At 40.0% G+C, this 14,184-nt stretch overlaps 2 protein-coding genes across 2 annotated transcripts; one reads left to right on the top strand and one right to left on the bottom strand.

Annotated features, from left to right (window-relative positions):
- Positions 1-3,539: 3,539 nt before the first annotated feature.
- On the bottom strand, positions 3,540-4,976 carry LOC134209749 (uncharacterized). Its single transcript, XM_062685764.1, has one exon. It carries the CDS (start codon positions 4,974-4,976, stop codon positions 3,540-3,542), a length of 1,437 nt encoding a protein of 478 aa, XP_062541748.1.
- A 907-nt stretch (positions 4,977-5,883) lies between these two features.
- On the top strand, positions 5,884-8,693 carry LOC134212287 (SUMO-activating enzyme subunit 2). The gene is made up of 5 exons (XM_062690000.1): positions 5,884-6,061; positions 6,122-6,287; positions 6,525-6,679; positions 6,740-7,027; positions 7,196-8,693. The coding sequence occupies exons 2-5, from the start codon at positions 6,144-6,146 to the stop codon at positions 8,544-8,546; spliced, it is 1,938 nt and encodes a 645-aa protein (XP_062545984.1). The 5' UTR covers positions 5,884-6,061; positions 6,122-6,143; the 3' UTR covers positions 8,547-8,693.
- Positions 8,694-14,184: the final 5,491 nt, after the last annotated feature.

The following is a 14,184-nucleotide window of genomic DNA, read 5'->3' on the forward strand; positions in this document are numbered from 1 at the left end:
TCTTTCCGCCACCGCAGAGAAGGGTGTTTATGTTCTCGTAGTTTTCCCAATCAAAATGGTTTCTCACGTGACTGTATTTAATGCATTTTAATAATGCGTGTTCGGTAGTGTTTGGTTGATCACACAGTTCGCAATCACCGAATTCTTTGATTTTCATTTTGGCTAACCAGAAATCCGAAAAATCGTGTCCAGATAGTATTCGGTTCAGCATTCTTATTTCTTCTCCGTTAAGGTCACTCGTCCAGTACCAGGGTTTTTTGGGGTAATTTTCGCATATACCGAAGAATTTTCTCCCCTTTCCTGCTTCCAAGGCTATTTCTCTGTACCAGTTATTAGTATCGTTTGCTAGTTGTTGCTTGTAGGTTCTGGTTATGTCAGTCCATAGTAATTTGTTAACCACAATCGCGTTGCTGGTTAGCCCTTGCTTCGCCAACTGATCCGCTTGTTCGTTCCCTTTTAATCCAACGTGTCCTGGTACCCACTGCAGGACCGTGTCAGTCGCTTGCAACTCGAGCAAATCTTACCAGTTAATTCATCCCATACCTTTAGTCTCTGATGAGTTTTAGAAGTTTGCAGCCTGATTGCGAGTCGGTGAATATAACCGTTCTTGCTTTGGTAGTTTACTGATCTCCTCTAATGCTGTTTTGATTCCAAGAAGTTCTGCTGTCATTATGCTGGACTTCGTTTCAAGCTTCATACTGATATTGATGTTTGACTCCTCCTCATGTATGCCGATGCCACACGCGTCCTCTGAACGTGAGGCGTCCGTGTATATTTTTCTCCATAGTCCATAGTTTTTGTTGATATGGTCCAAGGATATTTGTCGCATAGTTGTAGGTAGCATCTTTTTTTTATTTATGGGTATACCGTCAATATTCTCATAGATTGCTACGTCAAATCTCTCCTTGGCGTAGAAGCAGCCATATACTTGTTCTACTTCTTTTTCGTTTTCCAAGTATACGATTTCCATATAGGTATGTTTTTTAGGATCTGGTTCCTCATGCTTGTCCAAGCTCAAAAGTTGATGGCATATGGCGTCCTTTTTCCGGAAATGTAGGGTTATCTTCTTTTTAGTTAGGTAATAACGTTTCAGTTTTAGGGGTTCTTCATTTGCCAGCGCAGCCAGTGTGTTCACAGGAGTGGTTCTCGAACAACCTGTAGCGATTCTTTGGCATTTTCTGTTAGTTACCTCTAACGATTCTTGATATGTTTTTGATGCTCTACCATAAAGTGAGCTCCCATAGGCCAGGAAATTGCTATATAGAGCTTTGTGAAATAGAACCATAACTTTCGGTGTGGCTCCCTTTCTAATACTTCCTATAATTTTCAACATGTTTTGTCTATCTGTAATCTTGTGCTTCAATTCCCGAATATGTGTGCCAAAGTTCAGGTTTTGGTCTAGGCATATCCCTAGATATTTGTGGTACCGGACGTTTTCTATAGGCATTCCTTGCACAGTGAGTCCGAGGTCGATGTCCTTGGGTTGAAATAATATCGCTTTTGTTTTGTTGCCATTTAGCTCTAGATCTAGGCAGCTGCTTGCTGCTGCAAATCTCTCGATAACCTGCTGCGCAATCCGTTTCGCTTCCTCCAGGGTTTCTGCTTGGATGATTTTAAGGAAATCATCCGCGAATTGGAGTGTGACTATGCCTTCTTGATCTGGATCTGTGCTGTGTAGACTTTTCGTGTATACGTTGAATAATGCGGGGGACAACACGTCTCCTTGCGGCAGTCCCTTTGAGACCAGTGTGCTTGTCGTCCCTTGTTCAGTATTAACTATCAATCGACGGTTGCATAAGAAGTTTCTTATCCATATGATGGTGTCCTCTGGAAACGCTGCTTCATTTAGAATATTTGTGAGTTTTCCGATGTTTACCGAATTGAACGCATTGGTGAAATCGAAGAAAATTCCGATGTTGACAAGGCCCCTCCTTTTCCCTTCCATTATATGGTTCGTTGTATAAGCCAGACAATCCTCTGTCGACTTCCCGGTCCTAAAGCCGAACGATAGTTCAGGCAACACGTTCATGTCTTCCATATGTCTTTGTATTATTTCTAGAACAGCTGAGTTCGCGGACTTGACAATTGTAGGTAGGCAAGCAATTGGTCGATATGACTTCACACTTCCTGGATTCTTTTCTGGTTTTTATAGGTACTATTCGTATTTCCTTTAGGTAGCTCGGAAGGAATCCTCGACTGAAAACTCGTTTACCTCATCTACGATTTTTACCTGTACATCGATAGATAGGTTACGTAGCATTTCATACGTCAACCGGTCACTGCCAGGTGCAGACCGTATTTTCTTCTTCCTTATTATCTCGTTCAACGATTCCACTGTTAGAAGTTGTCTTCTTTCTGCAACCCCGTTCGACGTGACTTGGTCGACCAATTCATCTTGTGATTGTCCGAAGTTTTCCGTGAGAAACTCCTGCGCTGTCTCCTTAGAAGTGAGTATTACGTTACTTTTTGTCTCATTTCTCCGGCTGTATCGTAATCTACGGACCAATTGCCAATTTGATTTGGTGTCACGAGGATCTATATCCTTTGTTATTGCACTGAGCCTGTCTTTCATCAAGATCTTTTTTTGTCGTAGAAAACGAGCATTTGCTTGTTTCATTTTAATCAGGTTCTGTTCATTCGATTGTCGATTGAAGTTTTTCCTACATTCCGCTTTCGCCTTATACAATTCTCCAAGCTCCGGGCTCCAATAGTATTTTGGAGTATGGGTAGTTACTCCGGTGTTACGCTTTATCGATGTTTGAATGATACTGCTAAGATCCCTTATTGAGCTGAATTCTTCTGGAGTAATGTGACTTACATCCTCGTTGATCTGTTTTCGGTTGAGTATTCCTCGTTCCTTCTTGCGGAGAATAGTCCGCATTTCCATCTCTATAATCAGGTGTCCGGATCCACCCAGGGTGTGTTCGTTGACTGTCCAGGAGATATCATTGAATATGCTCGTGGAGCATAAGGTGAGATCAATTGCACTTGGTCTGTAACTCAACGTTGCTGGTCTAAATGTTTTGGACCCATCATTTAGTAGCACCATGTTGCTGCCGCTGATGAAGTCCCAAACTACATTTCCTTTGCTGTTGGTAATGTCGCATCCCCACAAAGTGTTATGCGAGTTGAAATCTCCTCCGATTAACAATTTTGGATATCTTGTAGTCTCCGCTTCTAGGGTATTTAATCCTGTGGTCAAGTCTGTGGCCGAAATACGCGGATTTATGTAGACTGATACCAAAGTCAGATTATGTAAAGGAATATTAATTCCTATAACCTCAAACAACTCGTTTGAGGTGAGGTCTAATTGAATAAAATTGTATACATCACGGAGATATATACCAACTCCTCCTCCAAAATGTTGTCGTGGTTTCAATATTTTGTGATAGTTGGAAATATTAAGGTATTCTAAATTATTATCGTCGGCCCATATTTCCGACAATAATGCTACATCTATTCCTCTTTGCTGAAGCTCGTAGGCTAATTCGTTTTTGTTTTTCTTCAAACTTTGGACATTGTTCTGTAGTATTTTGAAATTAGCCATTTATGTCTTCTGGGTTATTTCGTTCTTGAGCCATGAACCCTAATGTCTGTCCCAGATTGTTGAGAACTCCAAGTAGTTTTCGATGCGTATCTTCATCCTTTGTGTTCAGTGCCAGGTACAATTCATTGTAGGTCTCGTTGACCTTGGTTTTTAACTCTTCTCTTTGTCCCGCCAGTTCCTTCAACTTATCGTCCCATCGTTTACGGAGCTCGAGGTGCTGTTGCATCGAAATTCTGTTGGCTTCTTCCTTTTCGGCATTGTCGGTTTTCCTCTTTTTCTGTCGCACCAGCTCAAAGCCGTCTGCATCTTTGTTTCCTGTAGCCGAGTCCGGAGTTAACCTGCTACTCTCAGGACAATGCTCGTCGTGGATTTGTCGTTGTTCGTCCCTATTCTTCACCTTCTTGATGATTTCCCTTGATTTTTTTGCAGGTGCCTGTCGCACTTCTTGCTGCAGATGTTGACGTTCTTTAACCTCCTTCTTCTTGGTGATATTCGCGAAGCTCTCATACACCGTTGGAAATTCGTTTTCCACACTTAGCAAGCTGAACATATTCCTTGTTTGGACACCCGCTTGCTCTCTTGCCTCATGGTATGAAAGGTTTTTGACGGCCATCAACCTTTTGATCCTTTCCTGTTTTCCTCGTTCGGGGCATTTTGCGTCAGATGCTTTATGTTCTCCTTTGCAATGTACACATAATGCTGTTTTAACGCATACTTCTTGTTCCTCTTGATTGTCGTGGTTGTCTCCGCAGTTCATGCATCTTTTCCGGCCCTTGCAGTACTTTGCTATGTGCCCATACCTCAAGCAGGCATTGCACATAACCACCTTTGTAACATACGGCTCCACTTTCACTTTAACTGAGAAAACTCTTACGGAGTCTGGTAGCCTGTTGCTACGGAACACAACTCCCATCTTCATAGTCGGAACTTTCTTACCATCTTTTGTTGTGCGATGCATGCGGAATGCTTCCACTACCTCCAGGTTGGTCTCCATGTCATCGATCACCTCATTATCCTCCATTTCTTCCGGGATGCCCGCAATAACACCTTTCACCGTGACAAATCCTCTGGGAATGTATGCACTAAGTTTTTTCAATTTCAGGTTTTGGCAACTTATTAATCTATTCGCTTCTTGCCATTCGGAGATGTACACCATCACCCGCGAACGACCGATCTTTTTTATGTCGATAACCGACTTTGCGAAACCGTTTTGCTTCAAAACTGATCCGACCGAAATTTTGTTGATACCGAAATTCGCGTTCTCTTCCTTTTTTTCAACCATAACCTTGAATGGTCCACTGTCGCACTGCTTGTAAGCATAACTCTCCTTTTCTTTCTTTCGGCCATCTTGACCAGACTTCGCCACTAAATTTTCGCCATTTTGTATATCCATCGGCACCCCTTTTGGGGTACCGCTAGCAACACTCATAATTTCTATTCACTGGCGTCCTTTCGCCGCGGATCAAAATTTTGTTTCACCACTACTCCTTTTGCTGATTTTCTAATATTCAATGAACCACTTAATCAATTTTTTTTTATCGCTTTTTTCTTCCTGTAACCTCAAATTTTTTTGCGCTTCCGTTTGCGAAACAACTGTATTCGACGATAGCCAACGCGAGAATGGGCTTCTTCTTCTTCATCCTGCTTGAGTCGAGCCGTCGAGCCATCATTTTTGACAGCTCGCCCAGGAAACAATAGGCCTTTTCATGTGACACTGCCGAGAATTTCCTGAAGGGTACGCTGGGGTACTGTTTTTTAACGACTCGTGAAAAGGCTCACACGCTCGTCCGGCTGAACTCAAATTTGGGTCGATATAGGTATGCATACACGTAAAAAAATAACCTTATATGTTAAGGAATAAATATAAGGAAATATAGGAATAAATAAACACAAATGTTCTTGCCATTTCCTTTCTTTTATCAAAGAAAATACAAAAATATGGATTACAATTTGTTCGGTATTCTTTATTACCGAGGTCCGCACTGGTTTTACAAATTCCTCGGTATTTTATTACCGAGTACTCAGTAATAATTGACATTTTGCCGCCAGGTACTCAGAACCGAGTCCTCGGTAATTAGTTGAACTATTTTACTGAGCTGGTACCGAGAGCTCAGCTGTTGAGAAATCGGTAATCTGATAACCGAGCCCGGTAATTTAAATTAAGTGTGATAGCACCAAGTTAGAATTCGGAAGTCGTTCTTCCGAACCGAACTTTCTTCCGAAGTTTTATTAAATAATATTTAACATCGGGTTCCGGTTCCGAGATTGAACTGAGATTTTGCATGCATTTCTTGTTCCGTGTAGGCCTTTTCAAGCGTCATTTTGTGCAGTTGTCATTGTCAATTTTCTGTCCTGTCTGATGTGTCGAAAATTAAATTTTGTTTGCAAGCCAACCAAGCCGAAGTGATTCAAAGTTTTGGAATTTTCGCAATTTCGCCAGTGAATACGGATTTTTGGCAGCAAACTTGTATTGTGAACGTATTCGGAAGTGTCCTGTTGTGAATCAAATTACCAGTATGATAGTTGTGGGTGGAGGTTATGGGAGAAATCTCATTTTTTTTTGCTTATCAACAGGAGAAAAAAACAGCAACGGAATATGGCGGCCCAAGTTGCGGGTGTTTTCGAGCCGGAGCTTCAGGAAAAAATTTCAAACTCCAAGATTCTAGTGGTTGGAGCTGGTGGAATAGGATGTGAGATCCTAAAAAATCTTGTTCTTTCCGGTTTTCAGGATATTGAAATTGTGAGTAAATTGCTTTATTTTGGGGCAGTGCGTCTGAATAAAGGAGACATAACCTTAAAGTTAACGCGAAGTCAGTGTTTCCATTTACACAAACGTATGTATTATTAGGGTGGCACAAAATGAGTGCTCTGATGGAACATGATTACGAATCAAATACTTTAAACCTTCTGCACAAGAGTTTTATATTTCAGTGATATGAAAATTCCAAATAAAGGTAATATTGTTCATATTTTTCAGATCGATTTAGACACGATAGATGTCAGTAACTTGAACCGTCAGTTTCTGTTCCATAAGGAACATGTCGGCAAGTCTAAGGCGAATGTCGCACGGGAGAGCGCCCTTAGCTTCAATCCGAATGTTAAAATTAAAGCCTACCATGACAGTATTACGACGTGAGTTATTTGAAACATGTTCTCTACAAACCTTTCGCTAAAATATCAACCTCTATTCAGGTCCAATTATGGAGTCGGCTTCTTCCAGCAGTTTAATTTGGTGCTGAATGCGCTCGATAACCGTGCCGCTCGGAATCACGTCAACCGGCTGTGTTTGACGGCGGATGTTCCGCTGATTGAATCGGGCACGGCAGGCTACAATGGTCAGGTGGAACTGATTAAGCGTGGATTGACGCAATGCTACGAGTGCACTCCGAAGGCTGCTCAGAAATCGTTTCCAGGCTGCACCATCCGAAATACACCATCGGAACCGATCCATTGCATTGTATGGGCTAAGCATCTTTTTAAGTAAGTTCATTGCACGTTTCTTGATACTCGTCCATTACATGTTTGTATCGCCAAGTTTTGTTTTCGTTTTACCTACTATAAATTATTTTTTTTTAATTTGTTCTGTAAATCTCTTAATGCTTTTAAATCATCAAAATTCTAACGGGTATAACATTTGTGCCCTTTTAGTCAACTATTTGGAGAGAGTAATGAGGATGAGGATGTGTCTCCGGATACTGCTGATCCAGAAGCAGGAGCTGAAGCCGGGGAGAGCGCTCTGTCTGCTGAAGCCAATGAAAAGGGTAATGTCAATCGTGTGAACACCCGGACCTGGGCACAGCAAAGTGGATACGATCCAGAAAAGATATTCAACAAGCTCTTCTTCGACGATATCAACTACTTGCTGAGTATGTCCAACTTGTGGAAAAACCGGACTCCTCCTAACCCGGCTAAATGGGACGCTTTGGAAGAGGAAGGCGAAGCTGCGCCGACGGATACGGTTTTGCGTGATCAGAAGGTCCTCAGTTTGACCGATTCGGCTAAGGTATTCGGGGAAAGTATCACAGCACTGAAAGGTGATTTCGAAAAATTGGCGGAAGGAGATCATTTGGTCTGGGACAAAGATGACAAGCACGCGATGGACTTCGTTGCAGCTTGTGCCAATATCCGTGCCCAGATTTTCAACATTCCCCGAAAAAGTCGATTCGAAGTTAAATCTATGGCAGGGAATATCATCCCAGCAATTGCCACGACTAATGCCATCACCGCTGGCGTTGTTGTGATGCATGCCTTCCGAGTTTTACGTGGGGAATTAGAGAAGTGCAAATCAGTGTACATGAGGCTGAGACCAAACGCGCGTAACCAGTTGTTCGTTCCGGATCGCACATTGAACCCACCGAATCCCAAGTGCTACGTTTGCGCTGCTAAGCCGGAAGTTACACTCAAAGTGGATACTAAGAATGTTACTGTTAAGGAATTGCGTGACGATATTTTGATTAAAGCACTGAACATGCTTAATCCTGACGTAATTCTCGATGGTAAGGGTACGATTGTCATCTCCTCGGAGGAAGGTGAAACCGACTGTAACAATGATAAGAAACTGGAACAATTGCAAATCGTCGATGGATGTATCCTGAAGGTGGATGATTTTGTACAGAACTACGAACTGACTGTTACCGTCATCCACAAAGATCCTGCTCGAGATGAGTCGCCATTTGATATCGTTGCCGATCCAGATTCACTTAAACCGAAAGATGATGAAGATCAGAAAACAGATGATGCCCAACCATCTACATCCGGCAAGAATGGTACTTCGGAGGCGTCCTCTTCATCCGCGGCCGGAAACGGAACTGTGGACGACGATGACGATATGTGTATTATCGAAGAGGATGCCGAGAAGCCTAGCACCTCGGGCGCCGTTGCCGGACCAAGCAGCTCCGGTTCCGAAAAACGAAAAATCGAAGACAGTGAAGGACCATCGACGAAGAAGCCACGCGTTTCGAACGACGATGACGATGATGATCTAATCGTTATCAACTGAGGCGATGCACGGCATTGTTTTAACGGTAAGAGTAAACTTTGATGTTTTATTCTGTTGTGAAACTATTTCTAACGGAATTCGATCATGTATCACTAGAGCTGGTAGCTTCGCAAAGAACCTCTATAATAAATGTATCTCATACAATAATTCCCAGTTAAAGAGAAGTTTGTCCGAAACATCCATGAAGTGAATTACTCGTTTTTGGGAGTTTCGTCAACCTTTAAATTTTTGTACTGTACTGTTTAGACTCAGGCCGGATTGGCTTTTGCCACCAACCACGCAGTCTACGGAGGGTCCTCAAATCGTCTTCCGTCTGATCGACCCACCTTGCTCGCTGCGCCCCTCGCATCTTTGTGCCAGTCTGATTGTAATCGAGATTCATTTTCACCGTATTACTGTACGACATTCTGGATACGTGCCCGGCCCACCACAGTTGTCCGATTTTTTCGGTCTCAACGATGAATGTTTTTTGTAACTTATGCAATTTATTGATGAGCGGGCCCTCCTTAGCCGTGCAGTAAGACGCGCGGCTACAAAGCAAGACCATGCTGAGGGTGGCTTGGTTCGATTTTTGGTGCCGGTCTAGGCAATTTTCGGTTTGGAAATTGTCTCGTCTTCCCTGGGCATAAAAGTATCATCGTGTTAGCCTCATGATATACGAATGCAAAAATGGTAATCTGGCTTAGAAACCTCGCAGTTAATAACTGTGGAAGTGCTTAATGAACACTAAGCTGCGACGCGGCTCTGTCCCAGTGTGGGATGTAATGCCAATAAGAAGAAGAAGAAGGAGAAGAATGATGAGGAATCAACGTACCCGATTAAAATATATGGAAGTCATACTCATAATGCGTCAAATTTTCGCTTTCTTAGCCACAATGCTATGGATCGAATAATCATTTTTTCGCGCTAAACAACTTTTTTTAGAGTATTTGACCCCTACCTACAAACAGCTGAGAATTATGAGTAAGCTTTCCCTTTTAAGCTGAATATTACAACAATCGAACGCAATTTTCAACCCAAAATGTTCTGCGTCAAATTAGGCTCACAATGCATTGTGATGTTCCTAAATAGTCTTATCAGACGAATAGACAAGGCAGCGCTTATAAACCTCAATAATGCTCTTAGGAAAAGCAATATGTATCGATTTAGTTTCAACAAACTCTCTACTACTTAGGATCTGTCTTATTTGGAGAATTAAACTGAAATTAAATTTAAAAGTGACATTTCAATAATTATCGAATAACCCTGCTCGCAGAGCTAGATTACTTTTGACAGATATCGAATTATTTCGCATCGATGTCTTATTGAAATTGCTGGGTAGCACCAGCCATTCTCATGACCGGGTTATTTGCTAATTTTCTAAATTTCACTTTTAATTTTAATTCCCCAAATGAGACAGACCCTTAGAATATTATATTAGCATGCCTTGCTGTCTTCTATTTCGATGCCTTTTTTGACGCGTTTATTACACGGTATTTGGTAACTATGCTGTTTTTTTAGATATATCTGCCGGTCACGTAACATTTGCATATTGATAGCTTCAATGTGGTTTTAAAAGGGTCCATATACAGGTTGCGTTTTCTGTATCCTCTTTTATAGATAGTTTATAGATTCAAAATTGCAGATTACCAAAGAAGTTTCGTTTCTATTACAAATACAACAGACCATGGTAGGCTGGTTACGTAATGAAATGTCAAAGTTAATTCTGCCATGAATATATGTTTTGACATGATTCTTACACCTACTAACTAACACCTAAACTAACAAAACACTTACATGCCACATAGCATATAACTGGCAGAACAACTGAACAAAAATAAATAAAATGCCGCTTTGTATAATGAATTAACTTGGCTGAAAGACTCGTTTATAAAGATATAAAAAGACTTGTTATTTTATATCGTACAAAGTTCTATTACACTGTCATTATGTAATAAAAAAATATATGGCGTTTAATTGATTACGTCCTAACATAGTTTCAAAGTGCGTCAAATAACGAACAACTTTGCGTCAAATAAGGAACATGGTAAAATTAGGGCGCCAAGTTGGGCACGTCAAGTACCAAATAAAAACAGATTATAAAACTAAGAAATAAACTTATATCTCGAAGTTTCATTATTTGTACACATTCTATAATAGTAGAAAGCTCGTTATGCAGAATATTAAGCGAATCCATTTTGCAATTGTTTTTTAAATAAAGATTCTTTTTTAAATTTTCTTAACTGCGTCAAATATGGTGCCTCCACGGTACACAAAGTCGAGATATAATTTTTTTTTCGAAAAATCGTCAAATTTTTAAAATAAGCATGGCTTTTGATGCATTATGAATTTCGACCTGTGTTACTTTATAATGTTTTCTGTGCTTTGCAATCAAAACGTCAAAAATGAAAAAAGTTGTGCCAGTATTGCACGAAACCGTCGATAGCATCACAGATAACAGATATTGAAGCTAGAACAAATTTTATTGAAAATCCTGTGTAAACTTTTGAATTGATATACGTTGGCCCACTACTGCCATCTACTTAACTGATTGCGGCAGTTCCTAAGGATGCAGCTGAATTACAACCGTCGAACGCAGCCAATGCATTTGACAGCCGCAATCGGGCTGCGTTTTCAATAACAATGATCCTTGCGCCATCTCCAATCGATGTCCAAACGCGGTCCCAATTAGGGTCTCGCCGACATTTTTCACCAACACGAACGCACAGTTCGTGGTTGCAAACAATCCCATTTGATTTTGCCGTGACAACTGCTCGTGGTTGCAAACAAACTGAGTAAAGCATTCAGTACACTGTTTGTCTAATTGACAAATATTTGCTAAATTTCAACAAATATATTTGCTTTGTGTGTACTGACTTGTCAAATATTCGTTTATCAAATATTTGCAACACTGCGCAAAACAAATATTTGCAGAAATGACAAATAGTGTACTGTCAAAACTTCAAATATTTGATGATGTTTGCAACTCTTCAACGATGTTGAGTTGCAAATACTTACAAATAATTTAAAACTTGAACTATAATCTATCAAAACAATTCAGGAAAAATAACATTGTCCTATTTGTTTCAAGTGTGTTCGGGGATAAATAAATCTTGGAATAAAAATTTATGGATTTTCTACGATTAATATGTGCGGATTATCCTCAATGCAGTTGGGGGAGTTTCACGATTCTTCAAATAGTTCAGGTCCACTGATATTTCGTAGACGGCTCCTTGAAAATTTAATTTAATAACATGTGGTGTAATCGGACCTGGGGACCCAAATGTTCGGGGAAAATATCATATCATTTATCATATTACATATTATTGAATTACAATTACAGCAAAACAACAATGTCTAATGCGAGTTTGACGTCAAACAATGTACTGTCTTTGCTGTCTTTTGAATAACATTTGACAAATAATCAAACAAAATTTTCAAATATAATGTTTGACAAATAAGTTATATTCAAATATTTGCTCATCGTGTACTGGCACATGTCAAATAATCAGCAAACGTCAAATTTTGTTAAAACATGCTATGACAAATATTTGTCGATTAGACAAACAGTGTACTGAATGCTTAAAAGTGTGAGTGAAATGTGCGTGTGCGTATACGCTCGCAGAAAGCCTAATTTAAAATACATTTGAATTAACGGTTGCGGATGTTTACACACGTATGGGATGCCAGCCTCAATATCTGTTATCTGTGATAGCATCTAGAGTGCAATCAATACCTCAAAAGCTTTTCGGACAAAACAGCAGTTAGAACTTGAAGTCTTTTACAGCGAGTCATGAGTCTGTTAGAATGCAATGCTTATTATCAAATAACTGAATTGATACTTAAACATAATGTTGTACTTTTTATATAGGGAGTGAGTGCTAGTAATGGACCCCTTACCGACTAAAATTGACTTCAGTTAGAGGTGTGCGCCGGTCCGATATTTGGCGGCGGCGGCGTTGGTCAGGATTTTGGTCGGCGGCGGCGGCGTGAATCGGCGTGGCGATTTATCAAGATTTTGTTTTGTTTTTTTTTTCGGTATATTTTCAAGACATTAACGAAAGAATCTTTAGAATTTCGCTTGATAAACTTTTTCAAAAAATTTAAGTTTTTCGAAAATATTAATCCGGAAATATTTTCATTTTCCACGGGAACTATTGTAGCGCGCTCACCAAATCGGAACGCGCCTTTGCGACACGCGACGTGAGACTGACACCCGATCCAATTATCAAAATCGGTTCTATACTATTCCCCAGAAAACCGTTCCCCAGAAAACCATACCCCAGAATTCCATTTCCCAGAATGTACCATTCCCCAGAAAACCAATCCCCAGAATGCACCGTTCCCCAGAAAACAGAATATATAGATAAACATGATTTCATTTTCTTGTTTTTTTACAAACATCATCGCAAGACCATAATTAAAATCATTTTCTCTTGATGAGTTGGATGTGCAATGGCCATTGTGGCAATTATTAGAAACTATAGTTTCAAATAAAAATTGCCTTTTGGCATAATGACCATAAGATGCCCGCTAGAGTAAGGTTCCTGTCAGAGTAGACGCGCCTACGCGACGTCGCGCGAAAATTGCACGCAAAGAAATAACAATCAATAATAAGGAGCTGTCAAATCGTATGGACGCTTCGTTTCGCATTGCATTTCGCGTCAGTCTTCCCAAACGAACATCGAACACGCTGAGTACAGCTGTTCGTATACTCCATCTGTACCCTTGCTTCGTGTTTGTACGCATACGCACGAAAAGTATACTTGTACCCGAACTTGCGTTCGAGTTTCATTTTGTACATATGTACTGTACATCTGTACAGTACCATGTATTGCAATTTGCAACGAGAATTAGCATTGCAGACAACCTGCAAGCAACTTGCACAGGAACGAGCTGTCAAAATACATGCTGATGTGTCCATTTTAAACGTGTTAATCATCGGATTTACGTTAGTTTTGGTTCGATGTGTACATCGGGGCAGTGGTGCTAAAATGTTTTTCATTTTGTTTTGGGAACTGTTATCAAACAATTCCACTTATTTTCGCTTTATTTATTAGTTTCATCATGCTTTTCCTAGAAAAATGAACTCTCTATCACAATTATTGAATGTAGAGTAAAGCCTCATTGTATTTTGCTTAAATATCATGGCATATTATTACAACTTCGATTATAATATAATCTTCTTGAATAATAAAATGTACAGCAACACTGTATGCAAGATCTTTTGCAAGTTTGTTGCATCTTCATGCATTTGGCGATATCAACGCAAACTGCAATATAATCTGGCTGTAAAATTTTGCCGCTGAATATAATTCCAGAAGCTTCTCGAACAAAACAAATGTAGACAGTCAACAAAATCATAGATGTGCGGATATGGGAAAAATTGGGTTCTCAATATTAGCATGAGGTTTGCCTGAATAGAAAATACAATAGAATTACATTAAAATATCATTAAATAACAATACATTTTATTGAGGAACAATCAATTCTATTGTTCTTCTATTGTACCAATTAAATTGCCTTATTGTTGTTCCAATAAACGTACAATAAAATCTATTGACAGAAAAATGTTGACAATAGAATAAATTCTATTGTAATTGCAAAAATTTATTCGAGAAATTTGCGATTTTTGTATTGTTACGGTAACTAACAACCC

Source organism: Armigeres subalbatus, chromosome 2 (assembly GCF_024139115.2).
Source record: "Armigeres subalbatus isolate Guangzhou_Male chromosome 2, GZ_Asu_2, whole genome shotgun sequence".
Classification (NCBI taxonomy): Eukaryota; Metazoa; Arthropoda; class Insecta; order Diptera; family Culicidae; genus Armigeres; species Armigeres subalbatus.

Coding starts and splice junctions, on each gene's coding strand:
- LOC134209749 (XM_062685764.1), bottom strand. CDS start 4,976: ATGAGTGTTGCTAGCGGTACCCCAAAAGGGGTGCCGATGGATATACAA.
- LOC134212287 (XM_062690000.1), top strand. CDS start 6,144: ATGGCGGCCCAAGTTGCGGGTGTTTTCGAGCCGGAGCTTCAGGAAAAA. Junction 6,288..6,524: donor GTTTTCAGGATATTGAAATT/GTGAGTAAATTG, acceptor CATATTTTTCAG/ATCGATTTAGACACGATAGA. Junction 7,028..7,195: donor TGGGCTAAGCATCTTTTTAA/GTAAGTTCATTG, acceptor GTGCCCTTTTAG/TCAACTATTTGGAGAGAGTA.